The 21,693-nt window shown below is 34.5% G+C and overlaps 1 protein-coding gene across 7 annotated transcripts in view; it reads left to right on the top strand.

Annotated features, from left to right (window-relative positions):
• LOC306862553 (CBP80/20-dependent translation initiation factor-like) overlaps positions 1-21,693 on the top strand; it is a 69,208-nt gene that overhangs the window by 32,213 nt on the left and 15,302 nt on the right. For 4 of the 7 annotated variants that reach the window (XM_079405418.1, XM_079405421.1, XM_079405422.1 and 1 more), the window contains 4 exons: positions 6,020-6,096; positions 9,491-9,559; positions 16,429-16,927; positions 17,571-17,870. In XM_079405418.1, coding sequence (XP_079261544.1) covers positions 6,020-6,096; positions 9,491-9,559; positions 16,429-16,927; positions 17,571-17,870 — 945 coding nt within the window. The remainder of the gene's footprint in view (positions 1-6,019; positions 6,097-9,490; positions 9,560-16,428; positions 16,928-17,570; positions 17,871-21,693) is intronic. The other 3 variants (XM_079405423.1, XM_079405424.1, XM_079405420.1) reach the window with 1 other exon arrangement.

The raw sequence follows: 21,693 nt of genomic DNA, 5'->3' as shown, positions 1-21,693 counted from the left end.
ACTAATGTGGTTATTTACAAAAAGGCATGAGTGAAGAAAAATGAAGCAATTTGATCTTTTATCAAATTTTTCATGAAACTGCGATTTAAATATTACTTCTATAGGCTATACAAAAAAGAAAAGAAAAAAAGACATATGACACATGTCAAATGGTGGTAGCCTAGTTTATGAATGGTACACCCCCTTAAGCTCACATGAATAGACTGACCCAAGTCTTCAGCAGCCAATGACACCGACGCGTTCAAACTGATTTTGCACGCGTCAACAACACGTATTTCACGCGTAAACAACACGTATTTCACGCGTATTTCACACGTTGATTTTTCACACGTAAACAATACGTATTTCAAGTGTTAAATGCGTGTTGTTTACGCGTGAAATACGCGTATTTAACGTGTTGTTGACACGTTAAAATTCACGTGTTTTTGGCCCCAACGGCCTTCCATACTAGCGCGCGCTCTTCAAATACACGCACAAAGGTGCCGGCGCGCGCTGTAGCCTCTCATTTCATATCAATTAGCGAAAGAAACTACGTGCATGCAATGTCCTAGTTATGCCGTCAGTTAAGGCATGAAGTTACCAAAAAGGCGATTAAAGCTGCCTTAAAATTGTGTGCATGCATGTGCGTCACATTTAAGAACATGTCTCTGAAATGGTTTTAAAAACTGCCCTGAGGCACCCCAGCACTGTCTCCCTCATCTAACACACCCGCTTCAACTCGTCCGCTTATTAGTAGAGAGTTTAAGACCTGAAGTGGGTCAGAAAAGGTAAAGAGATTTGTGAGAAAATAAGATGCATGTCAGATCCGCGTCAAGTTCAGCAGCAGCTTTTAAAGCAATAGCAGGAAAATAAGCTAATAACATCTGCTGTGATGTCTATTAATCCAAGAACAAAAGTCTTATAACTTTTATAGCTTTAAGGGGTTCATCTATATTTAATTTAGAATTTAGTGTTTGGTTATATTTCTGCTGAAGGGCACAGGTAGCTAAATATGTCATTTATTATAATAGGTTCATGTGAAGATTGTTTTAAGTTCACTTAAATTAGAAGTTAAGTCTAATAAATGTTCAAATTGATAGCTCTCAATTATACTGTAATGCTGAATGGCTACAGTCAATGGTTTAATATTAAGGGGAAAAAACTTTTATAGAGACATCAGTAGTATTGATATCAGTGATGCTGGCCTTCAATCATAAAAAAAGATGCCATTAAAGAAATATTAAAAATGTACTGTCTTTGTTGTTTGCACATTGTACATTTGAAGATTGAATGTGAAATTAATTATTGCAATATAAAAGTATATTTAAAAACTTTAATGTTAGGTGGGATTAATCGCGATTCATTTTAGAAAAATGTGTGATTAATTAGTTAATTTCTTTTAATCGATTGACAGCACTAATATATATATAGTATGTGTGAATATTAATTATTGATCATATATTAATTATATAATATATTTAAATGCTAAGTGTGTTTAAGAAAACCACTTTCCTTGGAATGATCTGAAATCAGCCGTTTGACCTCTTTCCAGATGTGTGGGGTTTAAAGCTGATGGAGTGTCTTACTGAAGACCTGTAGAGTCTCTCTGGCTAATCTTTCTGAAATTAGTTCTGCTCGGACTGTTTAAATCAGAAGATGTAATATTCTCTCTGTCACGGTTCGTCAGTGTCCTGTGACGGGAAACGTCCTCACTCACTTCAGGTTAATGCCCGCTTTCATAATCCACGGCGTTTGAAATCCCTTAACCCTCTAATAGCAGCTTGTGCGGAGAGAGTTGATGTTGTTTCTGTGAGGGAAGGTTTCGTGTCGTTTTATTGGCACGAGTGAATGTTGAGCTCAGGTTCTGTGGGTAGATCTCATTAGCCGTGATGGTCGTGAAGATTTTAGGACCGATGACAAGTGTAATCCTACCCTCCTTGACAAATCTAAACTCTCTTGGACCCTTAAACGACTTCCCCTGGATAGAAGAGTGAGTCTTTCTGTGTATCATATTTGGTGGCTAATTAGAAATATTAAATATTGCTTGTCAAAAAGTCAAGAAGTTTTTCTCACATCACATTTTAAAACTGAAAGTCCCACTGGGCAAAATAAGTATTTTTTGTCTTTTGTGCTTTCTTTCAGCAAGCTAACCAATTATAAATTCATAATTACTTTGTATAATTTACACACACACACACACACACACATATACATACATACATACATACATGTGTATATATATGTGTGTGTGTGTGTGTATATATATGTATATGTATATATAATAATAATGAAATAATAATATAATGTGTGTGTGTGTGTGTGTGTGTGTGTGTGTGTGTAAATCTCAAAAGTATTGTTTAAATACATGTTGTTATTAATGTAATGTATTAATTTATATTTTTCTATGATATGTGGAGAGACATATATTTTATGATTGCTTGACACCCTAACCTAGACCTCGACTTCTCACCTTTACATCATCATTACCTCACCCCTGTATCTCTGTGCAGACCAATCAGGTCCGAGTGGGAGGAGTTGTCATTCCCCACTCTGTGAACATGGATTCCATTGTGACCTTTGACCTCTGGAATGTGGCAGTATGCATAAGTTTCCTGCCGCGGGTGACTCCCCCGCCTTCCCACCCTCCGCAGTCACGCATGCATCTGACCAACAATCCTACAGCCCGGGGTCAAAGGTCGTGCTCAGCAGGGGCGAGCCGAGCGGTGTGTGTATCTGTATGTCACCGGCTTTGATCTGTCTGCCGTCGCTCACAGGACATACACGTTCAATCGCATTGTTTCACATTTAATACAAACAATCATCCCTTATTTCAAATAAACCAAGGGTCTCCTCCCTGCAGATTATTCATCACATTCCTTACGTCTCAAAGAAAACCTGATTTCCTTGTAATAGTTAACTTTTTTGCGCTGGAATCATAATTGAGGACTTTAATCATGGCAAATGAAAACTCGTGCCTCGCTTTCCTTGGTTTCACTCTTGTGCAAATATTGACATATTTAGGCGCTTTGAAGTCTGAATGTGTTTGGTGTGGTTGAGATTATCATCTGGAGAACATTAGAGCCAAGACGTCCAACTTGTGACATCCTGCAGGACTGCAACAGTAGCTCTGCACACACACACACACACACACACACACTGAAGATGAATGGACGCTTGAGGACCCGCCTCTCTTGTAAGGAAGTTCCTCATGAAGTTTAGAAACTCATAGACTTGATGGATTCTGATGGGACGAAACCCAAAATTACAGTTGCATCCTCACAAGTCTTTCCGTTGTCTTTATGGCTGCTTTCACACCGTCAGATGGATGCGTTTTTGTTTTCCACAGACATCTGGCGCACATCAGATCCTGTTTCTTGCATGTAAACGGCAAATTGCTTATAAGATTAGACTTTCTGGTATCTGATATGGGCCGCTTTTACATATGGACATCTGACCCGTCAGATCTAGAACTCATCAGATCTAGTTCTCCTCTGAACGCAGGATTGTTGGCGTGAGAAACAATGGCAGGAATAATTTAAGGACTTGATTTTGGCCATCTGTTTTTGATTGGATTGTAATCATTGCTCAACTGTCAATTTACATCGCAATACTGTATTGCAAATATATATTAATGAATTTGAATTAGTAAATTATTTAAATAATTAATATTAATGATTATATTAATAATAATATTATTTGTATATTCTTAATTATTCCAAACTTTTGACTTGTAGTAAACATTGTAGTAGATTTTGTTCTCAGAATTGTGAGATATAAACTTACAAATGCAAGGTAAAAATCTGAATTATGAAATAAAAAGTTGGAGTTTTTGTTTTTTATTCTGAGGCAGGAATAAAAAAACTTAATTGTGAGATGAAAATGGAGAAATCTGAGAAACAACAACAAATTGTAAGATGTAAACTCAAAATTATGAATTTAACTTGCAATTGCAAGAAAAAAAGAAACATGTCTGAGTTATGAGATAAAAAGTTGCAATCTGTGGAAGAAACAAGCTTCCATATACATCTGTCTGTCTGTCTGTCTGTAATTTTGTCAGTTTGATATTTTTGATCAAACTGACCCATTACTTAACAGTTTAGCAACGATTACAATCCAATCAAATTCAGATGTTAAAATCAAATTTTAAAGGGAGTTTCTGGCTAAATGTGCATAATTTTTGGCTTTTGTATCATTTTTCGAATGCATTTAGAAATGTCAGGATGTCTGTTACAATATCCTTTCCTCATAGTAATGTATGCTATGTAAAAGAGAGACCAGAACATCCTTCAGACATTCACTGCTTGTGTTTCTGCAGAAGAAAGCTAGTCATACAGTTTTGTAGTCAACTCAAATGATGACAATTTTAATTTTTTCATTTCAATTTCTAACTTCAGTCTGAACCAGTCAAGTGTGTGTATTCCTGCCAGATGTTTGACGTGGTGTTTTATCATCATGAATACATCCTGCGGTTGTGTTTTCTTAAGTTTCAGTTGTTTTTGTCATTTCTTGTAATAAATGTGATGGGTGGCGACTCTCTGTGTCCGGCTCTGGCAGGCTTTCTGTGTGGGGGCGGGGTTAAGCGTTAGAAGCCCTTATTACCGCGCCGACGAGGAAAAGCAGCCAATTACACTAATCTCCCGCCACATCTGTGTCCAATCAGAGACAGCCAATCATCATACAGTGGTTTTGGCTTCAGAGCCTCAGAGTGGTTCGAAAGAGAAACCCTGAGGACTGTGTGTGTGTGTGTGTGTGTGGATGCTGCCACCGCAGCTCAGAGCTCAAGAATGTTCCATTATATGGAAGGTTGTCAGAGTTTAGGGTTTTATTACCCAGCATGCACCAGTACTTGTTTCCCAGATCCTGTCGATAAACCTTGGCGTTTTAACCTCCTGTAGTATCCAAGAGAGACTAAAAAGTTTTATCTGTAGTTTGTGGTGTGTTTGAAGATGATGTTCATGCAGACTGAGATCTGAATCACATGCACAGATCTGCATTCACATCTTCATGACGTACTTTCATATGAAACAATGTTATGAATGATGAAGGGTGGGATTTGATTTTAGCCATCTGCATTTGATTGAATTTGTAATCATTGCTAAACTGTTAAGTAATGGGTCATATATGACAATATTATCAAAAATATCAAACTGATAAAATTACTCCAATGCAAAATAATGATACAAAGCACAGTTATTTTTTACAAATACAACAAAAATGCATGCATTATTATATTATATTAGTATTTTGCCAAATATTTGTAAATATTTTTATGAAGTGTTCATTTAAATTATCCATCTTTTAATAACTTTATAATATTAATATATACAAATTATATTAATATTTGTATAATACATTACATTAAAATTTAATTTCATTGATGTAATAATCATTTATACAGTATGTAAGAAGAATATTATTAATTAATATACACACAGAGCGTGTGTGTGTGTGTACTGTATATTTTCAAACAATATTTTAAAAATATTACATCCCGGTTGTATTTTTTTCCCCAAAATTCATTTGTTGTTGTATAAGATTTATTAAGTTATTTTCATAATCATCATTAATAATTAATACCTGCAAAAAATATGTATGAAGAATATATTATAAATTGATATAAAGATCTTACACGCATATGTATACTGTATATTTTCATTAAATATGTAAAAAAAAAAAAAAAAATATATATATATATATATATATATATATATATATATATTATCCCAGTTGTATTTGTTGCATAAAATTAATTTTGTATAAATTGTTTTTTATTTAATTATATAAAATTGTTATGGCAATCACCATTGAAAATAATGAGAATTAAAACAAAACATTACAATAATGAGAGTTTGTGCATGTGCCTAAATATCATAAAAGAAAAATCTGAAAATAATGAACAAACAAATGTTTTAAAATTGTATAATTTCTGCAAAATGTAATTTGTTTCTGTACTTTTATTTGTGAGGTTCACACTTCTATACAAACTGTACAGACTTTCTGGTTTGGCGTTTCTCATGTTATTTTCTCTTGCTTTCTGCAGGTTTTTCCTCCTCTGCCTAATGAAGCTGAGATCGCACACACGAAAAAACTGTTTCGTCGCCGCAGAAATGACCGCCGGTGAGTCACTCTGTCTCAGTGTTACTGTCGACTCTCTTCCACTTGTTTAATGCAAACGTTACGCACCGAACGCTGACGTTAGACTCGTAAAGCAGAGTAAACAGCTGCTCACACTTTCCACACGAGTCAGAAGCGTCAGCCGGTGTGTAAAACGTAACACTCTGTATCTGGATGTTCTTTACTCAAAATCTTCTCTTTTAATCCATTAAAGCACTTCCACTTTTTTTCTTGCACGTTTTTACTTTGACCTCATCGGAAAAGTTCTCTGTTGTAATTTGCAGTTGCTAAGAAACGGCAAAAAATAAAATATTTTGGTCTAAACTTGTGCGAAAGAAAAGGAGGGAGAAGGCAAGCAAAAGCTTTGTGTTATTCAGGGCTTTGTTGATGTGAAGAAAGGCTCTGATGTCCTTGTGAGTGAAAGCCAGTCTGATTGCATGTCTTCGCTGGACGCTTTGTGATGCCGCTGGATTCGAGGACGTTTACACTGAGGTTTTGGCTTTTTTTGACAGGACGCGTGGAGCAGAATAGATGGTTTATTTGTGAATAAAGACTCTTTCCCAAAATGCACTGCTGCTTGTCCTTTAGTGGCCTTTACTAGTGCTTTTGATGCTTGCGAGTCAGGGTTTGTTAGGGTTAACTAAAACCATGACACGATTTTGATACTTGAAAACTACTATAAAATATATAAAAATAATGTAATTTATTTATTTTCAAAGTACTAAAACTTCAACAAAAATTCATATAAATATTAAAAATAAAATTAAAATGAATATACATTCATATCTAAACAAACATATAAATATATAACCAAATATTTTTTGTTTCTTGAAATATAGTAAACTGAAATAAAATAAAATATTAAAAAACTTATTACAGAAACGTTTTTTCATTTCTAAATGACTAAAACTGTCATGAAAAGTAACATAAATATTATTAAATATAAAATTAAAATGAGTAACTATTAATATCTAAACCAACAAACATTTTGGTTTCTTGAAATAGAATAAACTGAAATTAAAGAAAATATAAAAAAAACTTGCATAACTCATATTTTATTTAGTTGATGTACTAAAATAACAAAAAGTAAAAAATGAAGACTATATAGGTATATTTAAAAAGTAAATAAATAAAAATGACAAACAATAAAATGACTAAATCTTTATCTAAAAAATTACATGAATAAATAATTACAAAAATTTATATTTATTAATATTAAATATTAATATATAAACAAACAAATATAAACAAACATTATTACTGTTTCTTGAAAACATCTAATATATATAAATATTAAAATGAATAAATATTAATAAACAAATATGAGCAATATAATATAAAAAATAATGCAAATATAATAGCATCTCCATAAAACTATTTTATTTTTGTTTTTTCAAAAAAATCCAGTTATTTACTATCAGTTAAAGAGTCAATTTCATGATATTTAGTGGTCTTAAATTTGAGCTTAGCAAACAACTCCAAACACCCTAGCAACCTTATAGCAATGCAATAAAACCTCTCAGAATGCCTTAGCAATTGCATAGCAACACCCTGGTAACCACCCACAGCATCCTAGCATTGTGTTTGCGAGTTTTGCACTGGCAAACAACACAAATAGCGTACAATGTAATTTTTGCATGGCGTTCAGACCACAGTATATGAGAATATGTCCGCTTTGACTACAAAAGTTAGATGTAAGAGAAAAAACAATCTAGGGAATCATTTCTCTCCCTGTGTGTGTGTGTGTGTGTGTGTGTGTGTGCATGCATCACTACACAAGATGATTCTCTTCCCACATCTCTCTCCCACTCCTCTAACAGAAGGCTTTTCAGCCTATTATTGCTGCTGTTGGCCACCCACAATGCTTTGCTCCTGCCAGAGAGGACTCTGCGGTTGTGTTGTTTGTTGGCATCGCTTCTTGCCTTTTCTTTCTCACTTGCTCACTCTCTCTCTCTTTAGATTAGTTTGCTGAATCGAATCATCTTCAGAGTCACACTTATGAACTACAGCATTTCGCTGACAGGAAAGTAGCAGCAGTTTGATTTCATTAAGAGCCAACGACTTAAGATGAACACCAGAATGATTTCTGGAGGGTCATGTGACACTGAGGACTGGAGTAATGTCGCTGAAACTCAGCTTTGATCACAGCAATAAATGACATTTTTAAATATATTTAAATTTTTACTGTTTTCACTGTAATATTGATTAAATCAATTGGGCCTTTGTGAGCAGAAGACACTTCTTTCAAAAACGTTATCTTATAATTCATACCAACCCCAAACTTTTGAATCGTGTTTTTTTTTTTTATTATAACACAGACCTGTTTTCATTTATATTGTTTGAGGCAGAGGATTATGCTTCTCGGGTCTGTGTAGGCTGTTTTGGCATGCTTTAGTAGTTCAGAGCCTTTAAAGAAGCTCAATATCAGGTGAATTTGCAGCTGATGACTCAAATCTACATTCTGATGGACTGAAATAAACCCAGACCCTGTTCATGCGCTGGATGCAGAGTGATGAGGACCTTCACAGTTGAAGAGAGAGGGATGATATGGACACCAAAAGTTTTTCTTTGAGGATCCTTGGCATGAAAAATGCACATACTGCTCACAGAAAGTGTTTCGTCAGTATTTCATATTTTGAAGACACTTTCACCACCAAAACCATCCCGTCTTTTCGTACTGCAACATATCTTAGGTTTTCGCAACTTTATGTAGATGCAAATGCCTATTGTTGCCCTTAAACCCTGTAGCTCCTTTAACATTTTATTTTATTTTTATTTTTTTACTTACTTTTTTATTGTTTTTTTATTTATTTATTTATTTTTTACAGATTTTATTTTATCCCTAGTAGGTTTCATAATTGTCCCAATCATTTTCTCCTGCGTTTTGCCACCTTTCATCTCCAAAGTCATGCTGTCATTTCTTATTTACTGCAATGTTTCATTGGTTTTTGCAGCATAATGTAGATGCCATGTCATTTTTTAGTCACCCTTTTGTTTTGTTTTTTGTATTTTATTTTATATTACTTTTTTGTTTTATTTTATTTTAGTTATTCCTGCTTTTTTGTTTTGTATTTATTTTGCAGCATTTCTTTTATTTTCTTAGCATTATGTAGATACCCTTAACTCTGTAGCTACTGTAACATTTTAGTTATTTTATTTTATTTTTTAGCTCCAATAGATTTCAGTAGACCTTTCAATAGATTAGCTCTCAGTAGATTTTGTAATTGTCCCAATCATTTACTCCTGCGTTTTTTTAGTTGTTACTGTTCCGTCTCCTCTTTTCCTTTTGTTCTTCTTGCTTTATTTAGTTCTCTCGTATCTTCTTGTTTTCCTTCTCTGCTTCTTTCCACCCTCCCATCCACATTGTTCACGTGTCGTCTCCCTGTGGTACCCGTAGTCGTTCCGATCCGCCCCAGGACCAGCTGACGGTGCTGCTGCCAGCCGATGGGAAGCGGCAAGTGTCCAGGTCAGTGTCTCAAAACGGGTCCAGCTCCTGAATCCTGTCCGCTTACTCTTGTTCTTCCACTTACAAGCTTGGCTCAAGAAAACCCAACTCCTGAACTGCTTATGGGATCCGACCCGCTCTTGGGATTCAAACTAACCATCTTCTGACTGGATCTGTGACCCTGAGGTCCTATTTGCTTTATTCTGCTTGCACAACATAAATCCTCTGTACAGTATGTTCTCATCCTCTTTTGCCTCTCTTCAGTTTAGTCATCATTAATCTGCAAACTATCGCCGTACAGTAAGTCCAGTACAGAACGGAAATCTAAATCCACAGGCATTAAGGTGGCAGGTATGAGGGATATTAATGAAGGTTACTAACGGTGTTCAGCTGCAATTGTTGGAGAAAATCTGGTGGAGTGAAAGTTGTGCTAAAGTTGTGCATTTGGTGTCAAACAATTAATTATTTTGTGATGGCCAAGCTGATATACCAACCGATATATCGCCAAGACCTTATAAATCGGCCGATATTTGCCATTTTTAATAATCAGCAATACGTTTTTCTATAAATTCTTTAAATTAAGTGTGAGATTTTATATATATGTCTAGTAGTGGTCAACCGATATATTGCCAAGACCGATAAATCGGTCGATATTTGGCCTTTTTAATAATCAGTATTGGACGATAAGTTTTATATATAATATAAATAATTAAAAAATTGAAAGAAAAACGTATCGTCCATTGCTGATTATTAAAAAATGGCAAATATCGTCCGATTTATAAGGTCTTGGCGATATATCGGTTGATCACTACTAGATATTACCTGAAAATACAGAAATGGAGGTTGATTATTCTAGGATCTTAAAAGTTAGACACTTAATGGGGAAATGCAGATATTTTAAAAATGCCAAATATCAGTCTTGATGATATATGTTGACCACTACTGGGCATTACCAATAGAGGTTGATGCTTCTAGAATATTCTATAGATGATCTGTTTTACATGCTGGAGAACTAGTGTGTTGTGTGATGGAGAATTTGAGGTACTATGGACTTTAGTCAGAGTAAATGCCTTATTTAATTTGTCAAAACTCAGAAATACAGTCTGTTCAGGATGTCATCATTTTCATAGCCCAAGTTATTTGTCCTCTTGAGCATTTTAGAAGGATGTGTTTAAAATTTTTGATCAGCAATATGAGGTATCGAATGCATTGTGCTTCTGTTTCTCAGTCTTTTTTTGTGTCTATTTAAATATAAACTACTGTCTTCTGTAAATGAAATGTTTTAGCTTAAATGAGCGATGTATAATTTTATTTTGAGAATTTGTAGCTGTCAAAATAAATAAGTCCTACTTGTCAAAATAAAGGTTTGACACTTAAAGGTCAAACAGAAAAACATATCGTTCATGTTCAGTGCCGATAATTTAAATAAGGCTTATATTTTGAGAGTTTGATGATGTCAAAATAAAAGTCCCAATGCTGTCAAAATAATGGTTTGGCACTTGACGGTTCAGTGCGGAAATTTAAAAAATGCCAAATATCGGCTGATATATCGGTCTTGGCAATGTATTGGTCAACAACTTCTTGACATTACTTAAAAACACAGAAATGGGGGTCATTGCTTCTAGAATATTCTATAGATTATCTGTTTTATGCACATGGTGGAGAACTAACGTTCTGTGATGGAGAAATGGGCTTTTTTATTCTATTCATTATGTCGTCATTTTCACATGTTGAGTTTCACGTGTGTTATTTGTCTCTTTGAACATTTTAGAAGGATGTATTTAGAATTTTTGATCAACAATATGTGATATCGAATGCATTGTATTTCTGTTCCTCAGTCTTATTTTTATTTGTGTTAATTCAAATATGGTGTATTGTAAGCGAGATCTTTATGTTGACCGTGATGCAGGTATGAAGTGTGAAGATTCCCGTCGATGACAGACCTGTCAGTCAGGGTTTATCTTGTGTAAAGCAAACACTTGATGTTAATGTTATGTAAGAGGTTTTCTCAGAGCTTTTTGTTGTATTGTGATGTGTGTGAATGAGGGAAGGGAAGGGAAGGGTTGGGTGTGGACAACATTCAATCTGGCTCTTGAGCTGCTTAGAAGTGTATGTCGGTGAGAGGTGCACACACACACAATGTGCAACATGCATTTAAATTATTGAATGAGAATCAGCATTAAAATAAGTACAAATTTGAAACATAATGCATTCTGATGTTAGGTGTATCAGGTTAACATCTAACAGTATTTGTTAATTTTCCAACTTTTCTTTCATCTTTTTCAAAGTCAAAGGTTAATTTCTACATCTAATTGAGATATTGATGAACTCTATATACCTGAAGTCTCTCGCATATGATTCTATTTAGCAGATGTCTGATTTTAAATGAATAAAAGTGCTTTGATTTTTCTCAAAAACACATTCAAGGACATCATCATAATCTGCTCCAAACTGAACTTTTCCTCAAAGATTCTTTTCATCTCAACATTTATTCGTGTTCTGCTGACATCTGCATTTGTGCAAGGTTGAGATTTACTGTCGCAAGGTTTTTAAAGAAACAGTTTGATGAAATGAGTTAAAATGCTAAAACTGCATGTTTATATAACACACGCACACACACACAAATAGTAACACTATATAATATGTGATATATTCATGTTATAACATTATTTATAATATAATGTTGTTTTTTGTAGATGTAGATACATTTTTAAAGAAAGGGTTTTTATTCAGCAAGGATGCATTAAATTGATCAAAAGTAACATTTACAATGTATAATGTTACAAAATATTTCTATTTGAAATAAACGCTGTTCTTTTGAACTTTCTATTCATCTAATAATCCTGAAAAATCAAATGTATCACGGTTTCCACAAAAATATAAAGCAGATTAACTGTTTTCAACATTGATGATAATCAGAAATGTTTCTTGAGCAGTAAATCAGTATATTATAATGATTTCTGAAGGATCATGTGACACTGAAGACTGGAGTAATGATGCTGAAAATTCAGCTGCGCATCACAGGAATAAATTACTTTTACAATATATATAATTTTACAAAAAAGTTATTTTCAATTGTAATAATACTTCACAATTTTTACAGTATCTTTGGTCAAATAAATGCAGCTTTGGTGAGCAGACAAGACTTTTTTCAAAAGCATTTCAAACTTTTCAGTGATAGTCTATGTGTGTCGTTTTCGTATTTCCACCACTGCTGGAATAGATTCGTGAAGTATCTGTGTAAAACATGTTCCCGCGGAGCAGCGTGAAGGGTTAACCTGCGTAAAGCCTGAAGAATGTGGCGGTCAGCACCTCAACGTTTTATTTTCGATCTGTCATTCAGCACACTCAGTGTGTCTCCTCTAAAATTAACCCCTAGTAATACCAGAACAGCACAGTCAAACATGACCTTAACCTGGACGCCTCGCTCTAAAGCTGTCAGTCAAGCGTGAAGCCCGTCCTCTGAGCGAGGAGATTCCCGTGTGTGTGGCATCATGTGTGTGTGTGAGGGTTTAAAAGAGCATAGAATACCACAGAGCTTACGTTTGTTCATGTCACTAGTGAAGACGTTAGTCTTTGAAGTATCTGCTGATGTTGTAGATTATGTTTGCTCCATACTTGTTTATTATTCGTAGAAGCAGTAAAATATGGCCTTGTTCCTCTATAACAGTGTTTAGTATCATTGATATACTGTATTATGGTTTTTGAATTAAACTTAAATTTTTGGTTAAAGTTTTAGTAATTTTCTGTGTTTGTCACTTTTATTATTGGTTTGTTAATGTTTATATAGTATTTATTAATTTATATGTATTATTTTTAGTTTTTTACATTTACATTTATCAGACGCTTTTATCCAAAGCGACTTACATTGCATTCAAGTTAGTTTTTACATTTTATCAGCTCTTTTTAGTACTTCATTTCTGTATATTTATTTTATTTGCTTCTTTTATTTATTTATTTACAGTTTTAGTCATTTTAGTACTTAGAAAATTTGTTAAATTAAATAAAATTTTCCTTCAAAAACAGCCAGAAACCTTGGAGTTGTGATTGATGATAAATTGAATTTCTCAGGCCACATTGCTAAAACTGCCCGGTCCTGCAGATTTGCTTTATACAATATTAAGAAGATCAGGCCCTTTCTCTCAGAACATGCAACACAACTCCTTGTTCAGGCTCTTGTTCTGTCCAGACTTGACTATTGCAATGCTCTCTTGGCAGGTCTTCCAGCCAATTATATTAAACCTCTACAATTAATCCAAAATTCCGCTGCAAGATTCATCTATAATGAGCCGAAAAGAACGCACGTCACACCTCTGTTCATCTATTTGCACTGGCTACCAATAGCTGCTCGCATAAAATTCAAGGCATTAATGTTTGCCTACAGAACCACCACTGGCTCTGCACCCCTTTACATAAATTCATTAATTCAGATTTATGTGCCTCTAGAAGCTTGTGTTCTTCAAGTGAACGATGCATTATTGTACCATCCCAAAAACACACAAAATCACTTTCACAGACCTTTTCATGAACTGTTCCCATCTGGTGGAATGACCTGCCCAACTCGATCCGAGCAGCCGAATCCTTACCCATCTTCAAGAAACGGCTAAAAACTCATCTGTTCCATCTTTACTTGACCCTCGAACTCTAGCACTCTCTATTCTAATTATATTTCCTCTATATGTCTTTTTATAAAAAATAAATAAATAAATAATAATAATAATACTGTACTGCGTTAGGCTAACCAAGACTTGTAATAGCACTTGCACGTTGTCGCTCTTTTGTTGGTTTTGATAGCTTCTTATGTCCTCATTTGTAAGTCGCTTTGGACAAAAGCGTCTCCTAAATGACTAAATAAATAAAATAAATTAATTTAGAAATGTTGCCTTGGCAAAAAGCTGAAATAATTAGTTTTTATATGAAATATTGAATTTAATAAAATATTAAATATTTTTTATGTTTTATATTATAAAGTTGTTTTATTTATATTTTTATATTATTTTATTTGAGTATTTATTATTAGCTTAGTTTTAGTCATTTTAGTACTTCAATTTAAACTAAATGAAAATTAGAAATGTTGCCTCAGCAACTAGCTGAAATAAAATGTTTATTTCACTTAGTTTTTATTTCAAATAACATTTTGTTTGGTATTAGTTAACAATAATAACTCTACAGTGCTGACGCTGGAAGATGCTGCATAACATGCAAAATTTCATAATGTTCATTTGGTTTCATATTGCCATATAATGTTGCTGTTCATGTTGGTTTCTGTTTAGTCATAGTGAACTCATTGGTCCAAAATCTTGTATATTAAACATCACATATTTTTATTGGTTGGGATTTTGCTTTCAGTGATGCCAGAAAAATGCTTTTGAAACTCAGTTTGCACCTAATTTAGATGAAGTGCTTTACAATCTGTTTGTGAAATGTTTAACTCTTGAATCCAAGTCTTTTCTTGAAAAGAGTAAATAGTCAGACTATTACAGTCAGTGGTGCACAGCCTCAAACACACTCACACGTGACGCAGCGTGCTCTGAATGCACACGTCAGTATGCATACACATGTAATGTACACACAGTAAAGCCCATAATCCAGTGTCAGTTTTAGGATGACTGGAATCTGCTGGTGAAGATAGATCGTTCCATCAGCCTGCTGCAAACATGGAGATCTGGGTGTTTACATCTGCTGTAAATCATTACACACACATTAAGACACTGTGTGTGTGACTGCGGTTATTATTAGTGGTGTTTATGTCCATCCTTACTATTACTGTTGCTCATATTAAGGCCCATTCGCACCAAAAACTACAGTTATGAAGATAACTAGATATTAATGTCCACACCAGCCCACAGACGTTGTTTATTATAAGCGTGTGTTGTCGTCTGCCACTTTATATGTTTAAGCTCTTTAAACCCTGATGGATTCTGATTGGCTGTCAGTGTATCATGTCGATCATCAGTAAAAAAAATTTGTAAAATGATTCCTGTGGTATCATTCCTCTTTGTCGTTTTCGTTATAGTTGTGGTGCGGACGTCTCCATTCTTAAGAATTAAAATTATTTTTAATCTTTTATTTTTATCAATATATATATTTTTTACAATTAATGTATTACATTTTATTTATTTATTTTGTGTATTTATTTCTTTGCTTTATTTGATTTATTTTGACTTAACCAACCAAAACGCTCTTATTGCGTGAGTTGTCCTGCAGCGTCTATCAGAAATTATTTATTTGTTGTTTGTATTTATTTATTCATTTATTTGCTTAATTTTTTTCTTGAGACTTGACCACCCAGCAATTCAATCTGTGTAATTTACACTGTAGTGTTGACCAGAAATATTGTTAATTAATTATGATTAATAATTGTTATATTAATAATAATTATTATTAATGAATTTATTAATATATTATTATAGAATATACAATATAATATATATATATAATATATACAAATGTTCATTTGAATTTATTTGTTTTTGTGTATTAATTTGTTTGTTTGGTTATGCTGACAGCAACATCCACCAGGATTTATTTATTTATTCATTTATTTAATGCATTCATTAATTTATTTGTTTTGTGTATTTATTTTTGTATTTGTTTGCTTGTTTTGTGCTTGAATTTATTTTTGTGTATTTATTTATCCACCCAGAACATCCTCTCCTACCGCTTAGCAACATCCTGTCAACTACTCAGAACACCTTAGCAACCGCATAACAATGTGTTGACTACTAATTTCAACACCTTATCCTCAAAATACTGGCAACCACCTAACAATTCCCTAGCAACTACTCACATAGCAACATGCAAAACAAAATCCTTGGAAAGCCATAGCAACTGTCTAGTAACATCCTGGAAACCCCCACACAACAAGCTCATTTTTGTTGTTGTTCCAGGAGACAGCAGCGCCTGCCTGGAGTAGGAGTAGGAGGGGCTGCTGGGAAATCTCAGAATCCGCAGCAGCAGCAGCAGCAGGGATTACAGCAGCAGCAACAGCAGCCCAATCAGATGCAGCAGCTCAACACAGACCACCAATCAGGTGCCGGCACTAAGCACGGGGGGCGGGGTTACCAGGGCCAGCAGAACCAGGGCGGGCGGCAGGGCGGCCCGCATCACGGCTACAGCCAGAACCGCCGCTGGCATCAGCATCCCAAACACCAGACGAACAGTTTTAATCAGGGCCCCTCAGGGGCCGACAGGGGCTTCACACGCATTACCAAAGAGACAGAGAATGTAAAACATGAGGAGCCGGAGCCCCACACGGAGAAAGGAGCAAAGGATGAGCCTGCGAAAGAGGAGAAAAAGAAAGGAGATAAGGAGGAGAAGACCGAGAGTGGGAAGATTTGCTTACTGCAGTCGTCTAAAGAGAGACTGAGGAGGAGATTGAAAGAGAAGGTGATTGCTGCTAAATACATTAGCAACATGGTAAACCGGGTTAACAACATGCTAAAACAAGCCAGAAATTTGCTAAATAGATTGTATCAATACTATCAACATACCTGTTAAAGCAAGCTAGAAACATATTAATATACATGCTAGCAACATATTATCAATAATGATAACTATCAGTAAGACTTGCTAGCAATATGCTAAAACAAGCTAGAAACTATCAGTGTCGTAAAACATGCTACAACAAGTTAGAAATGTGTTAAAAATTCTAGTAACACACTATCAGTGTGGTAAAACGTTAGCAACATGCTAAACAAGCTAAAAACGTTAAATATACTAGCAACATCCTAACAATGTTTTAAAATATGCTTACAATATGTTAAAGCATAAATAAGCTTGAAGTGTGTTAGCAACACTCTGTCACTGTGGTAAAACATGCAAAAGCAAGCCACATGATTTGAAATAGAAATCTTTTTTTAATATTATAAATGTTTTACTGTCACTTTTAATCAATTTGAACACATCCTTGCTGAATAAAAGTATAAATTTCTTTCAAAAATTGGACTGATCCCAAACTATTAAACGTAGTATATGCTCTTCCTCGGTGTTCTAAGTCATGTGACCGCTCTCGCTGTTCTCTGATTGGCAGGAGGAAGTTCCCGTGGCGACAGCCGGACCTCAGCAGAACCGAATGGACAGATTGTTAGAGATTCTGAACAGCATGAGGAACAACAGCAGCGGCGTGGAGAATCAGCTCACCACGTTCATGGAGGAGGCGCAGAACTCGGCCGATTCGGAGGAGACGCTGAGCGAGATCGTCCACACCATTTACCGCAAGGCGGTCAGCGACCGAAGTTTTGCAGCCACGGCAGCCAAACTCTGTGACAAGATGGCTCTGTTCATGGTGGAAGGAACCAAATTCCGCTCTCTATTACTCAACATGTTACAGGTAAGAACTGAATGTTCCTAACTTACTTGATCACGTTCTGCAGGTTGTCTCCTATTGGTCAGTGCTGTGTCCCTGAGGACCAATCGGATTGCACGATTCACAAACGTTGTCCCACCTGTTGCCCAGCCACATCCATCTCAGTTCTTTCGTTCCTCTTTTGCATCTGCAATTTCTCTTCTTCCTCTTTTTCTGAAGGGCTTGAAGAAGCTGAAATATCAGGATGTGACTCACTCCTCAAATCCAGCTGAGTGACCCTGTACAATTTCCTCATTGGACAAAAGGGACTTTTTAGGCCCCGGACGCTTTCACCTCATTTTGAAATTGAGAATTTCTTAAAGCAAATGAATAGATTTTGAAGAAATAGTTCAAAATGACTTGTGACATCGTTTGTTCAGCCTCATTTCCTGTGGAATGCAGAAAATGAAGCTTTTTTTTCCTCTCTCTCTTGTCTGCTCTTTCCCTTATAATCAAAAACAACAAAAAAAAGTGACTCACACAATTTACATTTTGCATGAATAAGAACAGCCGTTTTTGAAAATGGCCATGAAAAACTAAATTATGACTAGCTTGGCTAACATTATGTGTGATCCAGTGTTATTAAAGTATTATTTATATGCTATTATAGATGACTGAGCTCAGGAAAAGCACTATAACTTAATAATATTAATAATATTTTAATTATTCAAATTTTAAATGAACTTTGTTTTCAGTTTAAGTTTTAGTAATTTTGTTATGTGCTTTAAGTTTAATACATATATAATTCAAATTATTATTTGAATTTTTTTTTAACAAATTCAATTACCAAATTTTTATTAAATTAGTTTTAGTTAACAGTAACAAGATTACATTAACAAAAAATCTATAATCTGAATATTTAATTGATTTGTGAAGCAGCAGGGATATATATCTGTATTTGTACGGCGTGTCTCTGTCTCTTGTTGTTTGGGTCAGTCTGTCTGTACCGTGGTTTCGGTGGTGAAGCTCTAAGTATTTTGTCATTGTTTTTGGGAACTGACTGTTAGACGCATTTCTCATTGTGATGTGACACCAGAACTCTGACCCGCTTCTGCTGCGGCCAAAACACACATCCTGCTCCACACACTCACAAATACACAAAGACCAACACACGCTGCATATCAAACAAGCACGATCCTGCTAACCTGTCAGAAACAGACTGTGAAAGGAAGGTACTGCAGGCATCTACCAATGCTACCCATGTATTTTTTGACAAAATTAAACATTTAATATATGCAAATGTATTTTTACATCACTTTTGATGTATCACTTTTTATATAATATGTACTCTTCATATTTATTATTTTGAGTATATACCATTCAGATGTTAGGGGTTAGTAAGATTTGTTTTTGAAAGGAGCCTCTTTTGCTCACCAAGGCTGCATTTATTTGATCAAAAGTACAGTAAAACCTGCAGAAATTGTGAAATATTATTACAATTCAAAAGAGCTGTTTTCTATGTGAATATATTATAAAATGTAATTTATTGCTGTTATCAAATCTGTATTTTCAGCATCATTACTCCAGTCTTCAGTGTCACATGATCCTTCAGAAATCAGTCTAATATGCTGATTTGCTGCTCAAGAAACATTTCTGATTATTATCAATATTGAAAACATATTTATAAAAACATTTTTATATATAATATATATATATTATATATAATATAAATATATAAAACATTTTTTTTCAGGATTGTTTGATGAATTAGAAGCTCAAAAGAACAGCATTTATATGAAACAGAAATATTTTGCAATATTGCAAATATCTTTACTGTCATTTTTGATCAATTTAATGCATCCTTTCTGAATAAAAGTATGAATTAAAAAAAAATTTACGGATAAAGTAAAAAGTACAAAAAAAAGTTGTTATTTATATATCAATATGATTATAAAATAATAATAATACAAATATTATTATAATAATATAGTTGAAATATTCAAATTATTTATCATAATAATAATAATAATAATAATATTCTAATATAATTATTGTTATTTATTTTTTTGTATGTGTAGTACCCCCGTTAACCCCGCGTGGAGCATCAGTCTGGAGTTTTGCGTGTGTTTAGGAGGATGAATCATCCGGTTTGTCCTCATATAAACTGGCGCTCTTCACCCATCTGACACTGGAGCAGACGCTTTCGTTCTGATGGGGTTATGTAACGCAGATGCGGGCGTCTCTGACCCCACTGAAAGGACACGTCTGCTGCGCCTCATTTAGCAATCTGCCTCAAACACACACGCTGCTTATCAGAGAACAGAGATGAGCTGCCAGTGTTTGTGAAAGTCCATTCATAGTTAATATGTTTTTGTTTTATACCTAACATTGCTTTTTAAATGCCTGGTTGCCACGGATACACTCATATGAGATGCTATTTGAAGTAAAAACAAAATCTTCCAGAAATGCCTCCAATGTCTCTATCTCTCCAGCATTTTTTTGCAGAAGCTTAATAATCATATCACATCATATCTGCTGAATGAAGACCCAATGTGTTCCTTAATAATTTCAAACTGCCGATTCCAAAAATAGTGGCTGTTTTGCTCTAGTGAGTCAAACTTTCTTACAAAAATATGATGCAAATCATAGCATTTGTCTTGTATTGTCCCTTAATCAGCAGAAAAACTGCCCCAAACATGAGTCCTGTCAATTTCACATGCATGATATTATTTCATTATTTTATACTGAATCCTGATTCCACATTTTTTACTTGTTTGAAGACTGCTTTTGTTATTTTGATAAGTGCATTAATGCTGATTTTTATCTATTTATATATATATATATATATATATATATATATATATATATATATACAGTGCCCTCCATAAGTATTGAAACAGTAAAGACAAAATTGCTCTGTTGGCTGTGGAGTCAAGACATTTACAAATATGATTAAAATATGAATATTATACAAAACTACAGAATGTCACATTTTATTATTAGCCGTTTCAACACATACATGTTTTACTAAATAAAAAGATCAGCACTTTAGAGTCCATCCCACTCAATTTATGTGAGCATAAGTATTGGGACAGTTGAACATAAGGCAGATATAAAAGATTAAAAGCTATTATTTTACTTTACTTTTACTTACTTTTGTCATTTAGCAGACGCTTTTGTCCAAAGCGACTTACAAATAAGAAAAAGTAACTAAAACTAAAAAGTTACAACTCTATAAATACTATCTACCCACATATTTAAGAAAATAAAGAAATTAAATAAAATTAACACATGCATATAACAACAACATTTCAATAATAAACATATCAATGAAAAAATTAAATAAAAAGCTACTACTATCCCTTGCCGGTGTCCCTGCCCGGTGGAGTCGCACGGTAGAGTCGATGGTCTTTACACTCTTTGGTCTTCACACTAAGAGGGCTTCACACGACGACTGCCGCGACCGCTGCCGCGGTATAATAACCTTTATTATACCAAACCAACAAATGATCATTTCAATTCAGCTGGACCCACTTTCCTGTTTATCAACTACAAATGGCCAAGCAAGTGCACACACTGACAAGATACACGATACAGTACGAGACCAAACGCGATTTCAGCAACTCTCATCCTAGTAAACAAAATAAGCGTTTCCTAGCAACGGCAAATGCGCTAAACACTGAGACAAGTAAATACACTTACGAGCTGATTTTAAACTTCCGCTGATAGACTGCTTCTCTTAAAGACCACTTCATTACACTGCCTTCTGCTGGCGCTTGAACCCACTTTCCTGTTTATCAACTACAAATGGCCAAGCAAGTGCACACACTGACAAGATACACGATACAGTACGAGACCAAACGCGATT

This window comes from Barbus barbus (genome assembly GCF_936440315.1).
Source record: "Barbus barbus genome assembly, chromosome: 43".
Classification (NCBI taxonomy): domain Eukaryota; kingdom Metazoa; phylum Chordata; class Actinopteri; order Cypriniformes; family Cyprinidae; genus Barbus; species Barbus barbus.
This window is presented reverse-complemented; position numbering and strand designations above follow the sequence as displayed.